Here is a 19,824-nt window from a genome sequence, read left to right as displayed (position 1 = left end):
ACAGTTAAAAGGAAAAAAGAACATGATTAAATGAAATAGAGGGATCTAGACACCTGAGTTTCATCTAATCTCTTCCATTTCCCCAAAGCTGTTCATTATTCACCATGCAGTAGATGGGTTCCTCTTCTGAGTGAGAATACACAGAAATTAACTTAGTCATTTAAAAAAATGTTTTGTATATTTATCACTTCTTGAAATAGCTATTTTATTCTATAAAATGCACAACTCCCCGCCTCTCCCTTTCCAATGTTCCAAATGCACTTCGGGCTAATTTTGGTCTCTGCAATTGCATGTGCCTGTGTGTTAGTGGCACAGTATGTTCTCTGTGTCCATGTGCTGCAAATCTGGTTGACAGCAGCCTTGCACCCTATTCTTTCCTGATTGTCCTTCATCACAAATGGAAAATTATCAAATAAACAATATTTTTTTTCTTGCATGGAATTGTGCAACTTCTAGAATTTCTTCAGTTCAGTCTCATAGATTTTTTAAGGGTCACTTTCATTAGAACAATTCTTAAAAGTCATAACATATATATTAAAATTTCATTTATAACTTAATAAAATGCATTTTAAAATAAATATGTATTAAAATGTTATCCAGATGCTATGAAATTATTGTTTTATTCTTAGGAATTATTCTCACTATCAGGTCTTTGGCACGAATGATATCTTTGGTATAATTATGCTTGCAAAGTTATATGAACCCACAGAAAGCTCTGGAAGAGGTTTCAACACAAATTTTTAAAAATTTATGATGCTTGAAGTGAGGTTCTATGCAATGACACCTCATTTAATTTCTGTAAGGTGGTACATAATTTGAGAAATTGTGCCTGACATCCTGTAGTGATTAAATAACTACACTGAATTTTTGTCACTGCAAGGGATTAGCTCAGCTGGTTAGAGCGTGGTACTGATAATGCCAGAGTGGTGGATTTCATCCCTATATGAGCCATTCATATAAGAGTTGAACTTGATAATCCTTGTGGGTCCCTTCCAGCTCAGAATATGCTGTGATTCTGAATATATATCCTGACTGACTCTTCAGGCAAGAAAATCAAGATGCAAGAAAAATAGGAATATGACCCTAAAAATCCAGCCAGCCATGACTTGGAATGGAATGTGAAAATCTGGTCAAATGCAGACCACTGAAGTACTGGCTGCTTTATAAACCTAAGATGGTGAGAAGATGGGCATAAAAGAATTAAAACTTTGTCATGGTTTTTACCCTCATTGCTAGGGGTTTCAGTAAAATCCAAATCTGTTTATAATTTTCCATGGTGCCCACTGCTTTATAACGGATAATGGAATGCTCTTCTGCTGGGAACTATGTGCCAGTTCATTCTTGAAGACTCCAGTAAGAAATGCAGCTCTTGGATACCTTTATCAGACTTTCAGGGATCACCTTTGTGTTGGGGTGATTCTGGCCACTGGGGGTTTGTGTAGGGGGTTGAGATACCTTACCTCATATGGCCATGTCCTAAAGGTCCCTTTAAGAAGGAGGATATTTATTACTCAAAAGGAAATGGAAACAAATGCTTCCATGAGCAAAGTCAGGAAGGAGCTATTAATTTGCCAAAGAGGGATGAAACAACATACAGACCTGATCTTCTAAGATTGATTGGCACAGGAACTCCTTGGACCAGAATGAGGGAGCCTTACTTTTGAGGGCACAAGCCCTGAGAAGGATTCTCATGCAAAACACACTGGCTGAAGGATTTTAACCTTTTAACCTTAACACTTAGGAAGTACTGAATACTGTTCGCAATTCTAGTTAAGATGTTTTTGGCCATTAAGTGTTAGTGCATTTATCAGTGCAAACCTCTTCCAAAATCTTTTTTGAGCAGCAGGTGGAAGGCCAAAAAGACGAGAAATACATGAGTTAGTCAATTAAGTGGAGGTCATAAATAAACCCCTTTTCAAGAGGCATCATCAAACTTTTGTCTAAAAAGAGAAATTTGCAAAGAGGGAAGCAGGTGTCAAATTCCCTTCTGGCAGCTGGATCAGCAATTAGAACGAAAAGCTACCTGATCTAAAGCTCAAGACACCAGGAGGATCTGCCTTAACAAGTGGAAGAAAACACATATCGATGGGGTTTACAGCTCTCATGCTGTAGGGAGGATGCAGAATGGTGAGGAAATGTGCTGACATGCCTAAATTGTGGCAGGATATAGGACCCTGGCACTGACAATGAGGAGGAACTTGAGAATGATTTTTGAGCTCTATATGCAAACAGCTGTCTGTCTTCCACAGCACGCTGTAGAAAAAAATAGTGGTTTTGAACCATCAGAAAAGCAAAGGAAGTGCAATAGCCCAGATTTGATCATAATTACACCCAGGTGGTTCTGAAGTGACTACACCCGTGTCATTGAAGTCACACCAGTGCAAAACTTGTGTGAGAACTGAATCAAGCTCTTTGTTTTCCTGCATTTGTGTACCAAAAGAGTACTCTAACAGCTCTTAGTAAATAATAAATTAATAATGATATGATGATTTCCCTTATGACTGGAAGAAGTACAGAAGAATAGGTGTCAGAGTAAGAATTTGCTTGCAAGACTATTTGAATGTGTCATTTGTATTGAGTAGAGGATGCTTTGCTGGACTAATTTTAATTTCTGGACCAATTAAAATTTTTATTTCAAACATCAGAAATATCCAATGTAGTCAGGTAGTATGTGGTGAACAACAGAAAGACTACAACATATAGGTCATAGTTCAAATGAGCAAGACCTTTGGTTTTTGTATGGCAAAGTACCTTTAAATCCCCAGTGGAAAGTCATAATGAAAACAACTAATGAAGGCAAGTGCTTTTTCTGTCTCCCTGCTGTAAACCAAAGAAGATTTTAGTAGTTGGTTTTGTTCGTGTTTCTCCATTTGTGTCTCAGAATACACCAGATTGCAATGTTACATCACATATTTAATGACTGGAACCATGTCCTGAGATCCCCCTCTGACCACACCACAACTTCCTTCTTTCCTTTCTCCTCCTGGCTAGAGGACTGTATGTAATTATAATGAGGACATAATTCAATTAATTATTGACAGAACATGTAATTGCCACTCAGATCTCCCTCTGATAAATCTCTCTGCACTCTCTGACTTCTGTTTGTCGTGCACTAGGGAGGTGGAAAGGCACAAAAAATGCGTTTTAAAGATAGGACGTTTCTCAATCCTTTGTATCAGTCGGGGAAGCTTCTGCCGCCCGGGGCTCTTTAGATGTACATCGTATTGTTCTCGTCTGTGCTAAACAAGTATCCCCGAGAAAGCTCAGTGGGATGGAGGCTTATGATTCATTTTAAGTGGAGGATATAATAGAAGCAGATAACTTTGATTTGTGCAAAGGAAAAGTGTGATCTCTTTCAGGGATTCCAGGAATTCATGGCAAATTTTTCTTCTGTTGCTGATTAAAGAGAAAGTGATAAATAAAATCTCAGTGTTCGCTTTAAAGGAGTAATGTAGCTTTAGAAAGCTGACTTATTTAGGGAAAAAAAACCCCAACAACCAACCAACTGACCTCATATAGCCTTTGACCAAGATCTGCTAGTAGTAGAGAGTAAAGACGAGGCTGTTTCTGTTATTATTAAAGCCCACAGTGACCATTTCTGTCTGTATGACCGGAAAATGTCCTGGGGGCCAGGCCGGGGTGGGGATGTGCCCGGGTCTTGCCGTAACTTCGGAATTACAACTAAAGCTTGCCAAAAGCGGATAAAGGAAAGAGATAACGAGGTGAGAAAGCAAAGAATGGCTTTATTGTAAAGTCAGGAAAACTAAGCCGTAAAAAAAAAAAAAAAAAAAAAAAAAAAAAGAAAAAAAAAAGAAAAAAAAGGAATCGCGTACACAGTCTGCCCTTGTAGCCGAGAGAGGAGACCCGCGGCTCCTCTGCCTTTGTTTTTTACGGCACGACGTGCGTGGGGCTGGGAAAGGCGCAGCAGGGCAGGGCCGGGGCCGGTGCCGCGCTGAGAGCCGCGGGCAGCAGGGCGGAGCGGGGGCTCTGCTGTCCCGCAGCGGGGCAGGGCGAGGTTTGTGGTGCTCGGGAGCCTCGTACCAGGGAGGAGCTCTCATTCTCCCTCTTGGGGTGCCGGGAGGGAGCCGAGGCTGATGTGCCCATGCAGGCGGGAGTCACTGACGGGGGCTGGCCGCGGCTCAGGCCCCCACACCTTTGCCGCGCCTGGGTGGGCGCTGCCCGTGCCGGGGGGAGCGGGGCGATGCCGTAGGGAGCGGGATGATGCTGGGGGGAACGGGGTGATGGTGATGCTCTGCTGCAGCCTGTCCTGCTGGCTTTGCTGCCGAGGCTCCCCTCCGCTCCGGGACTTCGCGGAGGACTCTGTGCTTGCGCCCAGCGCCCGGCCAGGGAAGCAAGACCACCTCAGGGTGGGCTCTCGCCCCGCCGCCCCAGCATCAACCGGAGGCACCTGATCCGGGCCGAACCGGTGCCTTGAGCCCGGTGCCGGGGGGTCCGCTCTTGGGGGCAGCGGAAAGGTGAAGAAGGGCTCAAAGGGTTTCGACCCCGTCAGAGCAGGCGCAATGGCCGGGCGGGTCGGGAAGCCCGAAGCGGGCACCTGAGCCGGATCCTTTGACACCTCAGCAGAGCGGTCCGATTTTCAGGGGCCTGCGGGGGCGAAGGGGACGGACGAGCAGAGTCGGAGCATCTGATTTCTCTGTGAGGAACCACTCGGTGCTGCTTTTGTTGCGGGGAGAGGCGGGAGCAGTTACGCGTGCGAGCCTAAACCGTGAATGTTGAAAGACTGGAACACTGCGGGTCCAGAGGAGCATTGTCAAGGCAGGGGCTATAATGCCCTTAGCGGATAGCGGCGTCTGCGGCTTGCCCTGCCTTCGGGCCGTGCATCCCTCTCCAAAACTTAGGGGCTTAACAGCTCGGGCGCCTCGTCCCCCTGCTGTCAAGGACGTGGAGGCGTTCAGAGGCGCCACGGGTGGTCCTTAAAGACCCACTGTCTCTGGGCAGCTTTGTACGGCTCCTGCGGAGGTTGCGGGATGCTTTCCACGCCCTGTCTCACCTGTCGGGATCCAAGGGAGCAAGGTTCGGCACCCCGCACCCTTTCCAGCGTAGCTGCCGGCCCCCGGAGGTGGGGCTGAGCCTCGCACAGCCGGGCTGGGCGCTGCCCTCCTGCCCGAGCCTCTCAGCCGCGCTTCGCCGCAGGTGCGGTTCGCTTTGTCCCCGTCCGGGCTCCGGTCCGGCACAGCCTGCGTGCCCGAGACGAGGTGTCCTTGGCGGGACAGCTCTCCCGCCCAGGACAGCTTTCCCCAGCCTGTGTTTTCGGTCTGGACTCACTTGCCTGCACGGCGCCGGTTAGCCCTGCACCTTCGCCCTCCAGGGCTCAGGGCTCAATCCGGGGCCGGCTCGCCGGGGTCACTGAGGGAGCACGCGGTCCCCCTGATCGGTCTCCTCCCCCAGGAGTCCCGGAGGTTTGGATTTCCCCGTGGGGACACCTAGTACTCTCCTTTTCCTCCGGGTCGCGGGCGGTGCGCGCTCCTGCCGCTGCCGAGCCTGAGCTCGCCGCCCCCAGCCCCCGGCAGCGCATCCTCTCCCGCCTGCTGCTCCTCGGCTGCGGGGAGGGGGGGAGTGTTGCGAGGTGGGCAAAAGGGAAAGTGACCGTAGCGGTCTGAAGATAGAGAAAGGCAGTCAGCCTCAGACGTGTAGTTACTCAACCTTTATTATTTTAAAAAATTCATAAAAAAAAGGAAGGTGAACGAACGTCTTACAAAACCCCCCCCCCACATAAATAGGACATTCCGTCCAGCTCTGGCTATTGGCAGTTCTAGTATTTGACAACATCAGACGCGATTTCCTGGCATTAGAGAAACCCATTTCAAAATCGGTCATCACAAAGAAATACTAGAAATCCCAGTTAGCACTTGCTAGGCAGCACGGAGCACTTGTACACAACTTTTCAGACACACACCCGCGCACACACGCAGCCGGGAACAGATCCCGTAGGAAGAGAGCCTCCTTAAAAAATAGTAAACGCAAAAAAGAAAAAAAAAAAAGAAAAAAAAAGAAAAAAAGAAAGAGTTATTTACAAAACGCACATGGAAATACAGTATTGACAGAGCGTGGCTGGCAAATCAACATGATTTGAATAGAGAAAGGACTATGGCACGTCTTGCTCGAAAGCTCGCACAGCAGCCTCCTTCGAGTGTCCCCACGGGAAGACAGCTCCTGCCATCCGCGACGCAGTGCCTTCTCCCTCCCCACCTCTCCTCTCGCCCTCCCTCGCCTCTCCACCCCTGCGCTTCTTGCCAGGTCCTTTTTACACTTGGATGACCACCGTGCTGGGGCTCTGGAGCCGGGTTTTGTACTGGTCTAGCCAGCTCCTCAGCTCCGAGATCTTGTAGCCCTCTGGTCCTCTGCCTCCCTGGTACATCACCTTCTCCTCCTGGATGATGTAGAGCCTCTCGAAGTAGGCACCGTAGGCGGCGCTGGAAGCATTGTCCATGGTGTCCACGGCCAGGGGGCAATCGGGCGCCCCTTCCCTCATCAGCTGAGCTGCCCGCAGCCTGTCCTGGAGGCACTGGTGCTTGGGGATGTTGTAGGCTGCATCCGAGCTGACCCAGCCGTCGGAGGGGTGTGCTTCTTCAATGTACACCAGCAGGAAGTCGGCAATGTCCACGAAGTGCGCGGCCAGGCGCTGGAAGGACCGCAGGCGGGCCATGAACGGGGGTCAGGTGCAGCTGCCGAAGTTGAGGATGAGGGGTCTCTTGCCGCGGGCGAAGTCCAGGATGCGGAGCCTCTTCTGCCCGTCCAGCTGGATCACCTCGGGGTTAGGGGCCAAGGAACCCACGTGCGCCGACTTGAAGAAGTCCAACTTCTGCCCGTGCCACACGGCTTTCAGCGACTCCAGCGTGAACATGCGGTTGGAGTCGGACACGCAGACCGGGGGGTCGTCGGGGGGCGGCTCCTCGCTGGCGCTGGCCGCCTCCTCCGCCGTGGGCATCGTCAGCATCTTCTTCCTAATACACAGAAAATCCAGGAGCCAGAGCATCACGGCGGTGAGCAGGAAGCGGGGAAATAGGAGGATGCAGGCGGCCGCCTGGGTGAGCAGCTGCAAGGTGTGAACGCCGACGGAGTGGAGCATCGCAGCGGCTTGTGCTGCAGGGCGCTGGCTGCCGGGGGGCCCCCACGCACCCTGCGTGCCGGGGTCTGTGCAGCACAGCTGAGATCCCGCTTCTCTTTAAGCCCATTTTATAGTCAGGGATTTAAATGAAAAGTGACTCCACCTCCGTCCAGAACCCGCCCCTCTGGAACTTGAGCCTGGGGATTACCTACCCCTCCACTCTAATGACCTAAAAATACACAGACAAAAGGGGAGAGAGCCCCGGCGGGAGCCGCAAGGGACGTGCAACGGAGCAGGGTGCAGCCGCTATCAGGCGGGCCAGAGAGTACGACGCAGGGCACCGCCGGGGTCTCCGGCCTCCGATAGCGGCGGGCGCTCACAGACAGCCCCGCCAAGGACAATGCAACAGGCACAGCCCGCCCCCGGCCCGGCTCCCCACGGGCTGTGCGGGCACGGGCCGGGGCCGTCCCGGCAGCGCCTGCAGGTGACAGGGACAGGCCGCCATCGCCGCGTCCCTTCCCGCGCCTTCCTCCCCTCCCCGCCCCGGCAGCCCGGTCGCCTCCTGAGCACAGCCTCCGCCCCACCGCACGCCCCGGCGCCGCGGGAGCACCCGGGTCTCGAACCCGCGGCCACATCCTCCTGCGGCGGCGGCGGGACGGGCGGCGGGCGCTGCCCCGGCCCCGCTTTTCCCCCGGGCCCGCGCTGGGCGGGCCGGGCCCCGGCGGCGGCGGCGGCCCCGGCGCGGGGGGGCACCAGGTGGGCGCGGGCCGGTGGGCGCTGCCCCGGGCGGAGGAGGGGCGCGGGCGGCCGCCAGAGGGAGCTGTTGGCCGAGAAGCCGCGGCGGCGGCGGGAGCGCGGGGCCCCTCAGCCCCGGCCGGGGCGTCCGCGCCCGGCCCCGGCCCCGCCACCTGCCCGGGCCCCGCCACCTGCCCCGGCTCCGCCACCCGCCCCTCGGCACTTGCGAGTACGGGGCTGCATCGCGGCGCTGCGGGGCCGGTGCTGCGGGAAGCGCTACAATGGGTGGGCAGAGGGGACGGCGGAGGCGACAGGAGGAGAGCGCTGCGTCTGCGGTGTCCCGCTGCTCTCTGGGGTCCTGCTGCATCCCCGAGAGCAGCGAGTCAGGGCAGACACTCCTTTACAGCGTCCCAGGAGGAGCCAGCAGTACTTCTCTGCACCTGTCGAGTGATATACAAACACAAGCTTCTCACGGGACTAGGCCTGGCAAAATCCTTAAACTGAGGGCTGAAGTGTCACCTCACGGGCATGGCCAGGTAGACCTGTGTGCTGTCCAGAGAGTGGACACGTGAGTCGTTGAGGGTTGGGTGGGTTGTGTAGTAGTAGCCGAGTGCTCACTATGCAGTGCTGAACACTGACTGGCCACCTTCAGTCTTTGCCCATCAGGAGGAATTTATGGCCTGCAAATTCCTTCCTGCTGAACTAAATGGAGACCTGTCCCAGAAGTACAGAACTTAGATGTAATTTGGTGTCTCTGCTCAGAACTTTGCCAGTCCATTGTTGCAGGGCTCCCAGCTTGCAGCACGGACTTCATTTTCCCACCAGCTTCCTCAGAAAGGGACTTTACTTGTCCAAAACGCTGAACACTGCCCTCTGCTATGCAAATGTGGCTCATGCAACCCTGAGCTACTGCTGCAGCTGCCACTCACCCAGGTGCCTGTCACACTCACTTTGGGACATGCAACACAATGTGCCTGTGGGTCCTGAGTGCCCTGTTTCTGCCTGTGGCCAATGCCAGGTCTCTGGCTGCAGATTCCCAAAGACCCCGAGGACCTGCAATTCTTCCAGGCACAGTTTGTGCTCCAAAAGTGACTGTGCATGTCTGTACCTCCCATCTATCTTCTGTGAAATGAAAAAATGAATGCTGAGCCTCCTCATGGGAGGCTAGGCAGCTTGCTTACTTTTTATGTAACTTATTACAAGAACCCTAAATAAAAGGCAGAATTAAAATCTCATTTTATATTTTTTCTTTATCTGGTTCTGAATAGGCTGTTTTAGAGCAATCTAATCAGATGGCTGGTTTGTAATGCCCTGATGTGTCATCTTTACTTGGAGTCAGCAGCAAGGTAATTCAGCATTTGAACATCTGAGGGGAAACGTATGCTCCAGCCCTCATAAAGCCACGTTCATCCACTAGCCTGATTAATAACTTCTTTGGCATTCCACGATGCTCAGTCCAGGGAAAATTACTGAGTAGATATTTACTATATTGTCAAACTTATTTTGAACTATTCATGTGGGCCTCTCACCACCTCTCTGTGCAGTTATGCAATCTTGAAAACCACAAATTAAAGCCTCTAAAGAGACGCAATAACAAATTGTGGTAGCTCTGAAGAAACCCCCAGGAAAAAAAATTGATCTCTCAAAGTGACCTCTTCAAACTATGCTGACAGACAAAAGCCTGAGTAAACAGATGGGTTTGCAACCCTGAATATCAACAAACTTTGCTCTACTAGATCAGTGAGTGATATTCTGAGGTAAAAATGCTATCTGGTCTTATATTCTCTATTTGCAGCTGGATAGGGACTTTGGAAATGACTATTTCTCCATTCCCTGTAAACAGCTTTGCTTTGTTTTTATAGCTTGAAGGAAACCTTTGGATTAGGATTTCCTATTCAGCTGTGGATAGAGCAGAGAACTGAAGCATTTTGCTTCACTAGCCCAGTGCTACACTTTGCTGCCACAGGAAAATTCAAGCTTGTCCCGAGGCAAGTGTTTCCCGGTGAAACAAAGGGTGGCTCTGCATGGCCCTACAAGCCATGCTCTGATGGGCTCAGCCGAGGTGCAGTGCTCATGTATTAACTCCGTGGGAAAGGGTGGAATTCCTTCTGCAGCTCTTTGGTTCTCAGAAGGTTTGAAGTGACGTCTTGCTGCTGTTCTCATGTCTGGGTTAAGCTGGATGGTTCTCAAAATCCTGTGCTTTAACTCCGTTAAACCTCCTCTCTACTTCCCAAAGGCTGTACCTCCCAGTTGGAACTTGGATTATTTTTAGGTGTGTGAAGGTAGTCAGTCTTTCTAGGAATCCGTATCACTGATATTAATAGTGTGGGAACTTATGTCTTCCTGTATACTGAGGATTTCATAGAATATATCCTAAAATATGGGTTTTACAGTGGCACATCTGGTTATGGGTGGTTTCTACTCTTCTGCATGTGGTCTGTGGTTCAGCAGTCACTAACTTAAAAATACATAAGTTTGTGTGTGTGTGTGTCCTCGCACAAGTGCACATACATGGTTCACATTATTTCCTTTTTTCTGAGAACTTTATAGCTGTAGTTTTTCTTCATTTGATAAATGTAATTTATAACTCTTTTAAAGCTCTTTTCATAAACAGGAGCTACAAAATAAATTCAGCAACTTATAAAGCAAAACCTCAAAAAGCTGAAATTAAAACCATCAGGTCTGCTTTGATGTAGAGGATGTGTTGAAATGGTATATTTACATGTTTATTTTCTATTTTATAATTTCCTGCACAAAAGCACGCAATACTTTCTGACAGGAACTGAAATGTATTTTGGAAGAGTTCCACTTTTCATGTCATCTAAGCTCCATGTCATTAATGTGGTAGAACTCTATGTGAAGGAAATGAAAAAGACTTTCCTGAAATAAGAGCTGGACAATTTCTACTCATCTAAGTGGCTACTCGGTGACTGAAGAGAGGTGCAGTGGTGCAGTGGTAAATTACTCACCTGTTTGGTATCTGTAAGAAGTGGGTAAATGTTATACTGCTGAAATTGGTGGTGGATAATCTCCTTTTGCAGTTGTTTGCTTGTAGAAAAGTTACCAAATGCTGGAGACTCTGCATGGGTCTGGCTGTCTCTGGAGCTGCTTCTTGCTTAATCTTTCACCACTTTTAGATGACACCTGTTCTTATTTTCCTCTCTTCTGTCTTTTTTTTTTTTAATAAAATATATATGACTCAGAAAAAAAATACAAATCCAAGCACCTAGGCAATGCCTGAAGTAGGTTTGAGTATGGAAAGAAAATAAGTGCTGTGCTGCAGATTTGTCTATAAAATCACTAGTAGAGCCATGGCCTTTGAATCTCCTACCCACCCTGTCACTCTTACCTTCGAATACATGACAAGCGTGTCATATATGACAAAGAAGTTCCCTGCACTGAACCTTTCAATTTTTTTTCCCCTCATGTTTTGCTGACTCTGGACTGGGAAAGAGTTGTTTAATTTGGGAGAACTGATTCTGCAGCCACAGGTCTGCAAGTGCAAGGTTGACCCTGAGTAAGTGGAAACCAACATTTTCTTGAGCCTGTGAGCCATCTACCAATGCTTTGCCAGGAGACCAAGTATACAGTTCCCCTGATGTGTTAGTGGGTTTCTGCACCTGCCTCTCCATGGCTGCTCCCTACTGCCCCTGTTGTGCCAGCAGCCTGTCAGGCTTTGGTAGAAACTAGATAACTAAAAAGGTTCTGGATTAAAGAATTCTGGTTTTAAATCCAGATGGTTTTGGTGAGTGGGTTTACTTTAGAATCCCTAAAAGAGTGTCTAATGGCATAACTTTCAGTGCAACTTGAATGACAAAAGGTGCAACCTTCCATCCCATTAATCATTCCTCACTTCTACTTGCACTGTGTCTCGTGTGATCCTAAAATGATCTGCAGTGATGTGCTTTGGGGAATAAGGAGGCAGAAGAACTTGGCTTTAGAGAAAAAGAATTATTTCCGGACAAATTAGTTCCCTACACTTGCTTATGATGAAAGGAAATGATCATCTGTGGTGCAGGGGAAACACAGGAGAAATGGCCACAGCTTGTGGCTAAGGCAGGGCTAACAGGACCATCCTATCAGACTGTCTTAGCAATATTATCCATCCCTGGCTGGAATTGCATAGGGAGAATGTGTTAAGAGCAGAAACAAGTTTCACTGTGGATGTGGATAATCTCCCTTTTGTGTAGTGGAAGAGCACAGGAGATGTACAGGAGGTGACAGTGGGATAGGGTGCACAGATGGCTTCTGGGGGGAGCCAGCAATATCAACTTCAACAGCAGCTGCTAACACACCTCCATCAGTGGGAAATCAGGTTATCCAGAACCCCCTGTGCCAAGCACATCCTTGCTACCCATCAAGCAAACTGCTCAAAAGCTTCTGTGGCTCAAGAGCTCAGGCTGGACCCCCTGGTAGTACAGTACAATTACAACCATCTGAACGGTTTGCTCTGCAGCAAAGACAACAGTCTAGTCCAGAAGTGGAACCCTGTAGAGTTATACTTAAGCAGTGACTTTATACACAGTGAATACAGATGAAGCCCTTGTCAGAAAACAGAAAATACTTCTACCATTGTCTTTGTTTCAGGTGTGCTGTAGATGAGAATAAGGAGATACAATTTGCAGGAATCTAAATCTTTTCTAAGAAGATTGTAACAAAATTCACCATGTGCAGTGTTTTACAACAGAATATGTTTCAGTGCATGACATAGAAATTCAATATACTAACACTGTTTAGAGAGATGGGGACAGCAGGCTGATAACTCAGATTAGTTTTTCATCTTTTAAAAGGCAGCCTAGCAAGAGTATTTACTCAAAATGTTACTGGGATAGTTTGGAGTTGAAAGACTGGCTCTGTCAGAGTAAAGGGAACACCATTCCTTTGAAGTCCTTTGCCAAGGGGGGCTGTCACTGCTGTCTGGCAGTCTGTCCTCAGAGCCCCAAGGTTTGTGTGATGAAAGCTGTGAGTGATCAGCAACAAAACTCCTGGTGCTTTCCTTGTGATTGCTGATTTTGCCCAAGCCATGTAGTATGATAACAGAAAAAAGGGGGTCTGAAAACTCAGGGTCCAGTATTCATCATCTCACTTTCCTTAGCAAGTGCAGTAGAATATAAAGAATTTCAATATAATATAGTTTAATAATTCTCAGGTTTTAAGGCGATTGCATGTGCCCTGCCTGAAATGATATACACGTTTGAATTTTCAATCTCTAACAGACTCAGAGGGGAAGGCAGGAAAAAACCAGCGTTTAAAAAAACATTTATTCAAGGAAAATCTTTAGGGATCATGTATAGGATAATCTTCTTCAGGGTGACCCTCATTTTCTACAATATAATGGTTTTACCCAGCAGTGGTTTAATGGTTTTGAATAAGCTGTAGAGCAGAGGAACAAACATTTTAGCAAGAATGGAGGAGTTCACCCAGAAAGACAGGAGTATCAGCCTACTTTGAATATAGAATGGAGATGATTATTCTGCTGACCTTTTATCCCCACCATCATTAAAATGTATATTATGAACATAATGGGGTCTGGTTTTGTGTAAATGATTGCTGTAAGCATGACTGACTCGTTCGAAGCAAGTAACATTCCAAGCAGGAGGCTGGAAGGCACCAGTGCTGTGCACTGAGGCTCTCATCAAACAACTTTCTTGCTTCAAGCCTTTTATTTGAACATAAATGTTTGTGAAGTTTTCCAGTGATTTTTTTCCTGGCATTCACCCCACAACTCTTATTATTTTTAGCCATGTAAAATGGCATTATGCAATTGCTGAATTTGTTTCTTTCAGCCCATGATGATTTATAGGACTTAATTTCCAGGATACTCCCTTGAAGTTACCTTCTCTTTGTGACCTCAAATTTCTCTTCCCAGACCTTAGGTATTTATTTTTACTATTTTTGTGGTCGAGGTTTGGCAATGTTGTTTTGGATTAACATACATAAAGACTGGAAGGAATACATGTCTTAATCTCCTAATTTAATGTGTGGATTGTTTATCAACAGTAGAAAGAAGTTTCTGGACAGGTTTAACACATCCTAATAATAGGCCCCTGCAGCCAGATTGAAAGATTTTGATATATCTGAACTACATGTAATTCTTCCCTTGTTCCAAAATAGATGAAATTTGCTTATTTTACATTGCAATGCAGTATTTCTTTCTCAGACTTTGCCCAGAAAGAATTGGAAGTGGAAGTCAGTTAGTTTGGACAAGTATGCATTGTTTATATGGAATATTTTAATTGACATAAAATTGTGTAAACCTTCTAGCTCCTCTACTCTTGGATGAAGAAAAGATCTTTGGCATAACAATCCTGAATTTCTGTTCTATTTTTTACTTTTATGCAGGAAATTGCAAATAATTTAACGCACAAATGAAATTACTCAGCATTTTACTCAGTTGTTGAATTTTCCTCATAAGCAGTATATTTTGCTTTCCTTATATACCCACTATACCCACTATTTTTTTAACTTGCATCTTCTTATTTTCTGATTTCTCTCTATATTTTCATCTACCTTCATGGTTTATTTACGCATGCTTAATTCCTTCCCTACACAGCCTACTGTGAATAAAGTGTTCCTTTGAAAATTATTAACTTTGCACTTTGTTTACAGTGTAGTCTTGCAATGTTATATCTGATACTCATTAGTAGGAAAACAGAAATAAAAGGAGAAACATTACTTATCACTGCCAATCATTTTGAATTCACTGGGATCAGGATCTGACCTGAAATGTTTAGGTTAGCTCAACAGCTCAAGTTGATTTGAAGGGTCTTAATGTTTATGCCTAACAGTGTGTCCTCCTATGACTTTTTATTTTTAACTGCTCAACAGCTCTCACTTTCTGTGAATTTTAAAGTTATTCTTAGACTAAGCAGTATAGTCTCTTCACAGGGAAAAACTGTGACAAGCTGATCTGTGTGATACAGCTCATCATTTCTGAGGGCACATCATATCTACCTGAAGCTCTAGCAGGAAAAAAACTCAACCAAATACTAAATGGTTACTTTCAAACTTAGATATGAAACTTTGGGTTCCAATTCACTGTCTTTAATATGTGAATTCTTCTGCATACCTGGAATGGTCCACCTTTCCCTGTGGACCATTAATTTAACGACCGCAGTACCAATCCCTTGCTACTCTGTCTTACTTGAAACCAAGTTTCTATTTCTTAAAACAAGAAAATTCTGCCTTTTATAAAAAGTATTAATAACTACCTCTAAAAAATGGGAATCATATACTTACATATCCAAATAAAACGGATCAAAGGGATCTAAGTCCACTTGTATAAATGGGAAAGATCTCTGAAGTACACATTTATTGCCAACAAACCCTGGATTTGTTAGGTAGTGAGAGAATAGTTTTTTAAGAGCAATTATGTTGTATTTGGAAAACCTGACATTTTCTCTCTTAACTAATTTTAATTGGCATTGTGATCCCACTGAGCCAAAAAAACCCACACAAACAAGGAAGACAGCAGCAAAATATAAATATAAACTAGGAGTAAAGTGTCTTAGCTGATGAAATCAAAGACAAAAGCCTCTGAAGCCTTTTTACAAGTACCTTCTTCAAAGTGGGGTGATCCTCGAGCAGTTGTGGCCCATGCCTATTCCTTGGCCTCTTCTACAGTTGTTGACAATCCACTGCTAATGAAGCAGCTGTCACTTTTTACCAGCATAGTGCCTGCCAGCAGCTGGCTCAGAAGTGCTGCTTTTAATTAAATTTCTGATTTCAATTGGATTTTGGTTTGCAGTTCACAGCTAACAGAGATTTTCAGGATGGGGTCTTATGGGGCATCTGCAGGTGTTTCAGACACCTCTGTGGCACAGAGATGTGTTCAGAAAAATCAAGGATCACCTAAAAATTTGTTACAGTTTTTCTCCATCACTTGTGAGAGCTGTTCCAGGATCTTGCTGCTATAATGGATAGAATTATTTGTATTTTCAGCTTAACTCTATCTATGGCATGTTTACGCTGCTTGTTGGTGTGCCAACATTGTCTCTTTGCTGAGGCAGTTATCCAGTCTCCCATTTCTCTCTGAATTAAAGAATTGAAGAATCATTAGATTGGAAAAGATCTTTAAAATCCTTGAGGGCAGTCCTACCTCCTGGGGCACCACTCCACTAGGACTATCAAGCCAAACTCTTGTGGGGTGCGTTGGCACTGATGGGGACAGGCAGACCCAGGCTCTCTGCTAACAATCTCAGTGAGCTGGGATATAAATTGAGCCTCTCCTGCTGCCTGTAGGGCTATGGCAGTGGAATGCTAAACCTGAGCTTGTGAGTTCTGCTGGAGACTTCATTAGCAGTGATTTAATTCAGGCCATGTGGATTTTGGGACAGTATGAGGCCAACTGAGGCTCACATTGGTCTGCACCTGTTTGTTCAGACGTGTGCACAGTCTATTCTCATGAGATGGATTTTCCATTTCCCTGATCCTTCTAGAAGCAATTTTCTGCACCTGTTTAATGACAAGTCTATTTTGCTGCATCATATAGGAAGGAATTAATTGGAGAACAAAAGATGGCTCTACCCTCTACTCCTTTTCCTTGCATTTGCACTGCTTGGCAGACCATATGGTCACTGGTTCAGCACAATCATTCTCATCAGTCAGGTTGGCACCTGGAAGTCACAGACAAACACAGATGCAGCTTGACAGCTGAATACCTGGGCAAGGAGTGTGGCGTGTCGGGGACATGCTGGGTGTACCCTACATGTGCTGTGTTATTTGAGCACTGCTTTGCAATATGGCTTGGATCTACTGGAAACTCAAAGGACAAATGAAAACTTCGGGTACATTTTGTTCTGAAGCCTCTCTTGTTGTGTCAGCCAGCACACCATAGAGTCAACCCATCTTGGTGAGCCTGGTGTGAGTGAAGGGGCTTGGGCGGATTGTGCACTCGCTGGCCATCTGTGTCCACGTTTCCACAGGCTGGATTTCCTGCTCATGCGGTGCATGGCATGGGATTTCCCAGGCACAAACATGGGAGCCCAGGCACATGCTCGGGGGCCGTGTGACAGGGCTGTGGCTGTGGAACTTCCCCATATGGAGCACAGCTGTGTCTGTCCTTGAAAGGAGTGACCTAAATTTTACACAGTATTCCAGTGACGTATGACCTGCACATCCCTCACTGCTGGATGCCCCATGTGTTTTTGAATTGTACTTGTTTACCATTGCTGCCTCTCTTTAGGGGCTTATACTAACCCTGACTTTGGTTGAACCATCTAGAGTTTTCTCCTCCACGTGCAGCTGGCAAGTACCCAGTTTATTGTGATATTTTTTGCTGCCAGCTTCATGAATTTGAGCTAGGCAGTTCTGGATTTCATCCTGTTCATACTGCTTCAGTTCTTGAAGTTGTTTAGCTCTTCCAGTGACATACTCCAGTCCTGTTCTGTACACTTACAGATTTCCTAAGGTTGTTCCCAATCTTTGCACCCCAGTGTTCTATGTCATATATATGGTCTGCCGACCATATTCTTGTATTTTAATTTGATCATGATAGTAAGCAGACAGCAGATAACCTTAGCTGATGTAACTGTCACAGCTTTTGCTATCAAAATAGTGCTGGTAGTGTTCCCAGCTAAGGTTCTGCCAGAATGTAATTAGAAATGTACCTTTAAAATGTGATCTTTCTTTAACTACTGTAAACATCTTTTAAAAGAATTCCAAAGGCTTTGCTTAAAAATAAAACTGTGCTTATGAAACACTTACTCTTATACCAAATTAACACTAAGGATGAAACATAATATTAAAGGCTTAGATTTCCATTATGAGGAATATTTGCCCGTGTTTAACTCAGCCTCAACTTTTTTCCTATATACAGAATCATTTAGGTTGGAAAAGAACTGCAAGATCATGGAGTCCAACCTTTGACTAACTACCACCTTGTCAAATAAACCATAGCACTAAGTGCCATGTCCAGTTGTTTCTTGAACCTCTCCATGGATGATGACTCCACCACTTCTCTGGGAAGTCCATTTCAATGCTTGACAAGCGTTTTATTTAATACTTGACAACGCCTTCAGAGAAGAAATTCTTCCTGATGTCCATCCTGAATGTCCCCTGGTGCAGCTTGAGGCCATTTCCTCTTCTTGTCACTGGTTGCTATGAGAAGAGGCTGATTCCCAGGTGGCTACAACCTCCTTTCAGGTAGTTGTAGAGAGAATAAGGCTTCCCCTGAGCCTCTCTTTCTACAGGCTAAACAACCCAGCTCCCTCAGCTGCTCCTCATATGACTTACAGTGACCCCAGCTATTGTGACAAAGCACACACCTCTTTTTTGAATCAGATGCCAAAGAGATATTGCAACAATCAGTCCTGCCATCAGTCCCTTACAACAGTGGCATTGAAGTTGGCTTTTAAAGCAGTTTTGTTCTGTTAACCTAAGAACTGGGCATTATGTTGCTATTTTCTCTGTGCCACAAGGGCTGTCTGGTTCCCATCCCCTTTCTCCAGCTTTCTGACTGTGAAGAAAACTGAAAAAATATAAACTGAATGCAGTAGTACATCTGAAAGCAGTCTAGGTAACGACTCCAAGAGACAAGCTGGGCCACATCTCGCATATGTTCAGCACTGATGATTGAAGTGTTGACATTGTCATGGTGACAATTAAGAAGCAAGAAGGGGAGGATCCTAGATCTGGCTGATTTAATGGGAATATTTTGGTTCTAATATCTGTCTATTGCTAAGAACCACCTAAATTTAGTCCTAGCAGGCTCCATGAATATAAACCCTTTTTATGGGGAACAAAGCTGGAAAATTGTGTGTACTGGGGAAACAGGAGGGGGTCCTGTGCTGAGCAGCCCTGTTTTTTGAGAGCAGCAGCTCATCTGGGTAACCAGGACAGAAGTTGCTTAGTTAGTAGGTGCCACCATCACTTTGGCCAGTTGGCCTGGCAGAAGACGATGAAATTTGAGCATGTGGCAATAGGAGGCAGTGATGCTGCCTCCAGCATTTAATTAATCACTTTTAAAGGTGTTTGGAACTTGATCTCATTTCTAGGTTCTAATCAATCAGAGAAGGATTTTATAAAACATTTGTTCTCCACTCTGTGTGTAAAAATGATTTACTTTATTTGGTGTTTGATTTTTTTTTTTTTTTCCGTTAGAACATCAGGCCATAATCTGTTAAACACCTGCATGGAAGTTTCCCAAAATGACCTGATATGGTGAATATGGTTATAGACTATAGTTGAAGAGGTGCTTATTTTCACAGCTATGGGAATTGTAGAAGCAGAAAATATTTTTTCTAAAAAGTTCTGGCATCAGCCTTTTTCTCTTATAGAGAGCTTTTTAGTATAGAATTAAAGTTGCATAAGTATATTTCCTAGCACTAAACATTCTAAAAATAATACAGGATGATAAATAAGGTGACATTTAAATTCAGTACAGTGCTCACTGCCATCAAGCTCTGTAACCATAGCCCTCTTGTACAGGTATTTAATTTAACAATACATCACCTTAGATTCACATCTCTGAATAGCTGAAAAGTCCTCATGTAATGTTTGCCCCTGACCCTCAATAACTTGCCATTTGTTTGAATGGCATTCAATGAGTAAGCACTTGAAGCAGGGTACTTCTGCACATGTAAGTAATGTTTGCGTGAGATTTAATTTAGCACTGTAATGTCTCATGCTTCACTTTCTGGGAAAGGTGATGTGAGGAAAATGTTTTACTAAGTGAGGACCACAAAATTCATTGTTTACTGCATGTTAATTTGATGTATAATTTTTTATTTCTAGATGGATTTTTGTCATTCAGCTGCTGAACAATGTAATTTTGGAGTTCAGCCCAGGTCTTTGTATCCTGAGGTACATGAGGATGGCAATACTAAAGAGGTTTTTAGCAGCTTTCTGACAGTTCAGATATCTTGTGTGTTGGGGATGAAGTCACTCCTTTCCACATAAGACAGCTGTTCAAATGCAGAATTCCTCTCCCCATATGCATTTGAAATGTGAGGTGTAAATTTTCTCTTCCTTTTCTGCTGTAATTTAGCTATATAAAATCACCCCAGAATTTGGTGTATTTG

General features: G+C 45.8%; 2 protein-coding genes across 3 annotated transcripts in view; both read right to left on the bottom strand.

Moving 5' to 3' along the window:
• Positions 1–19,824, bottom strand: part of LOC119701125 (translation initiation factor IF-2-like) — a 96,341-nt gene that overhangs the window by 17,057 nt on the left and 59,460 nt on the right. The gene's annotated exons all lie outside the window — the stretch shown is intronic.
• Positions 5,651–7,219, bottom strand: DIO3 (iodothyronine deiodinase 3). The gene has a single exon (XM_038137248.1). It carries the CDS (start codon positions 7,088–7,090, stop codon positions 6,266–6,268), a length of 825 nt encoding a protein of 274 aa, XP_037993176.1. The 5' UTR covers positions 7,091–7,219; the 3' UTR covers positions 5,651–6,265.

The sequence above is a fragment of the Motacilla alba genome, chromosome 5, assembly GCF_015832195.1.
Source record: "Motacilla alba alba isolate MOTALB_02 chromosome 5, Motacilla_alba_V1.0_pri, whole genome shotgun sequence".
NCBI lineage: Eukaryota > Metazoa > Chordata > Aves > Passeriformes > Motacillidae > Motacilla > Motacilla alba.
The sequence above is the reverse complement of the archived record's forward strand: the minus strand, read 5'-3'. Positions and strand labels throughout refer to the sequence as shown.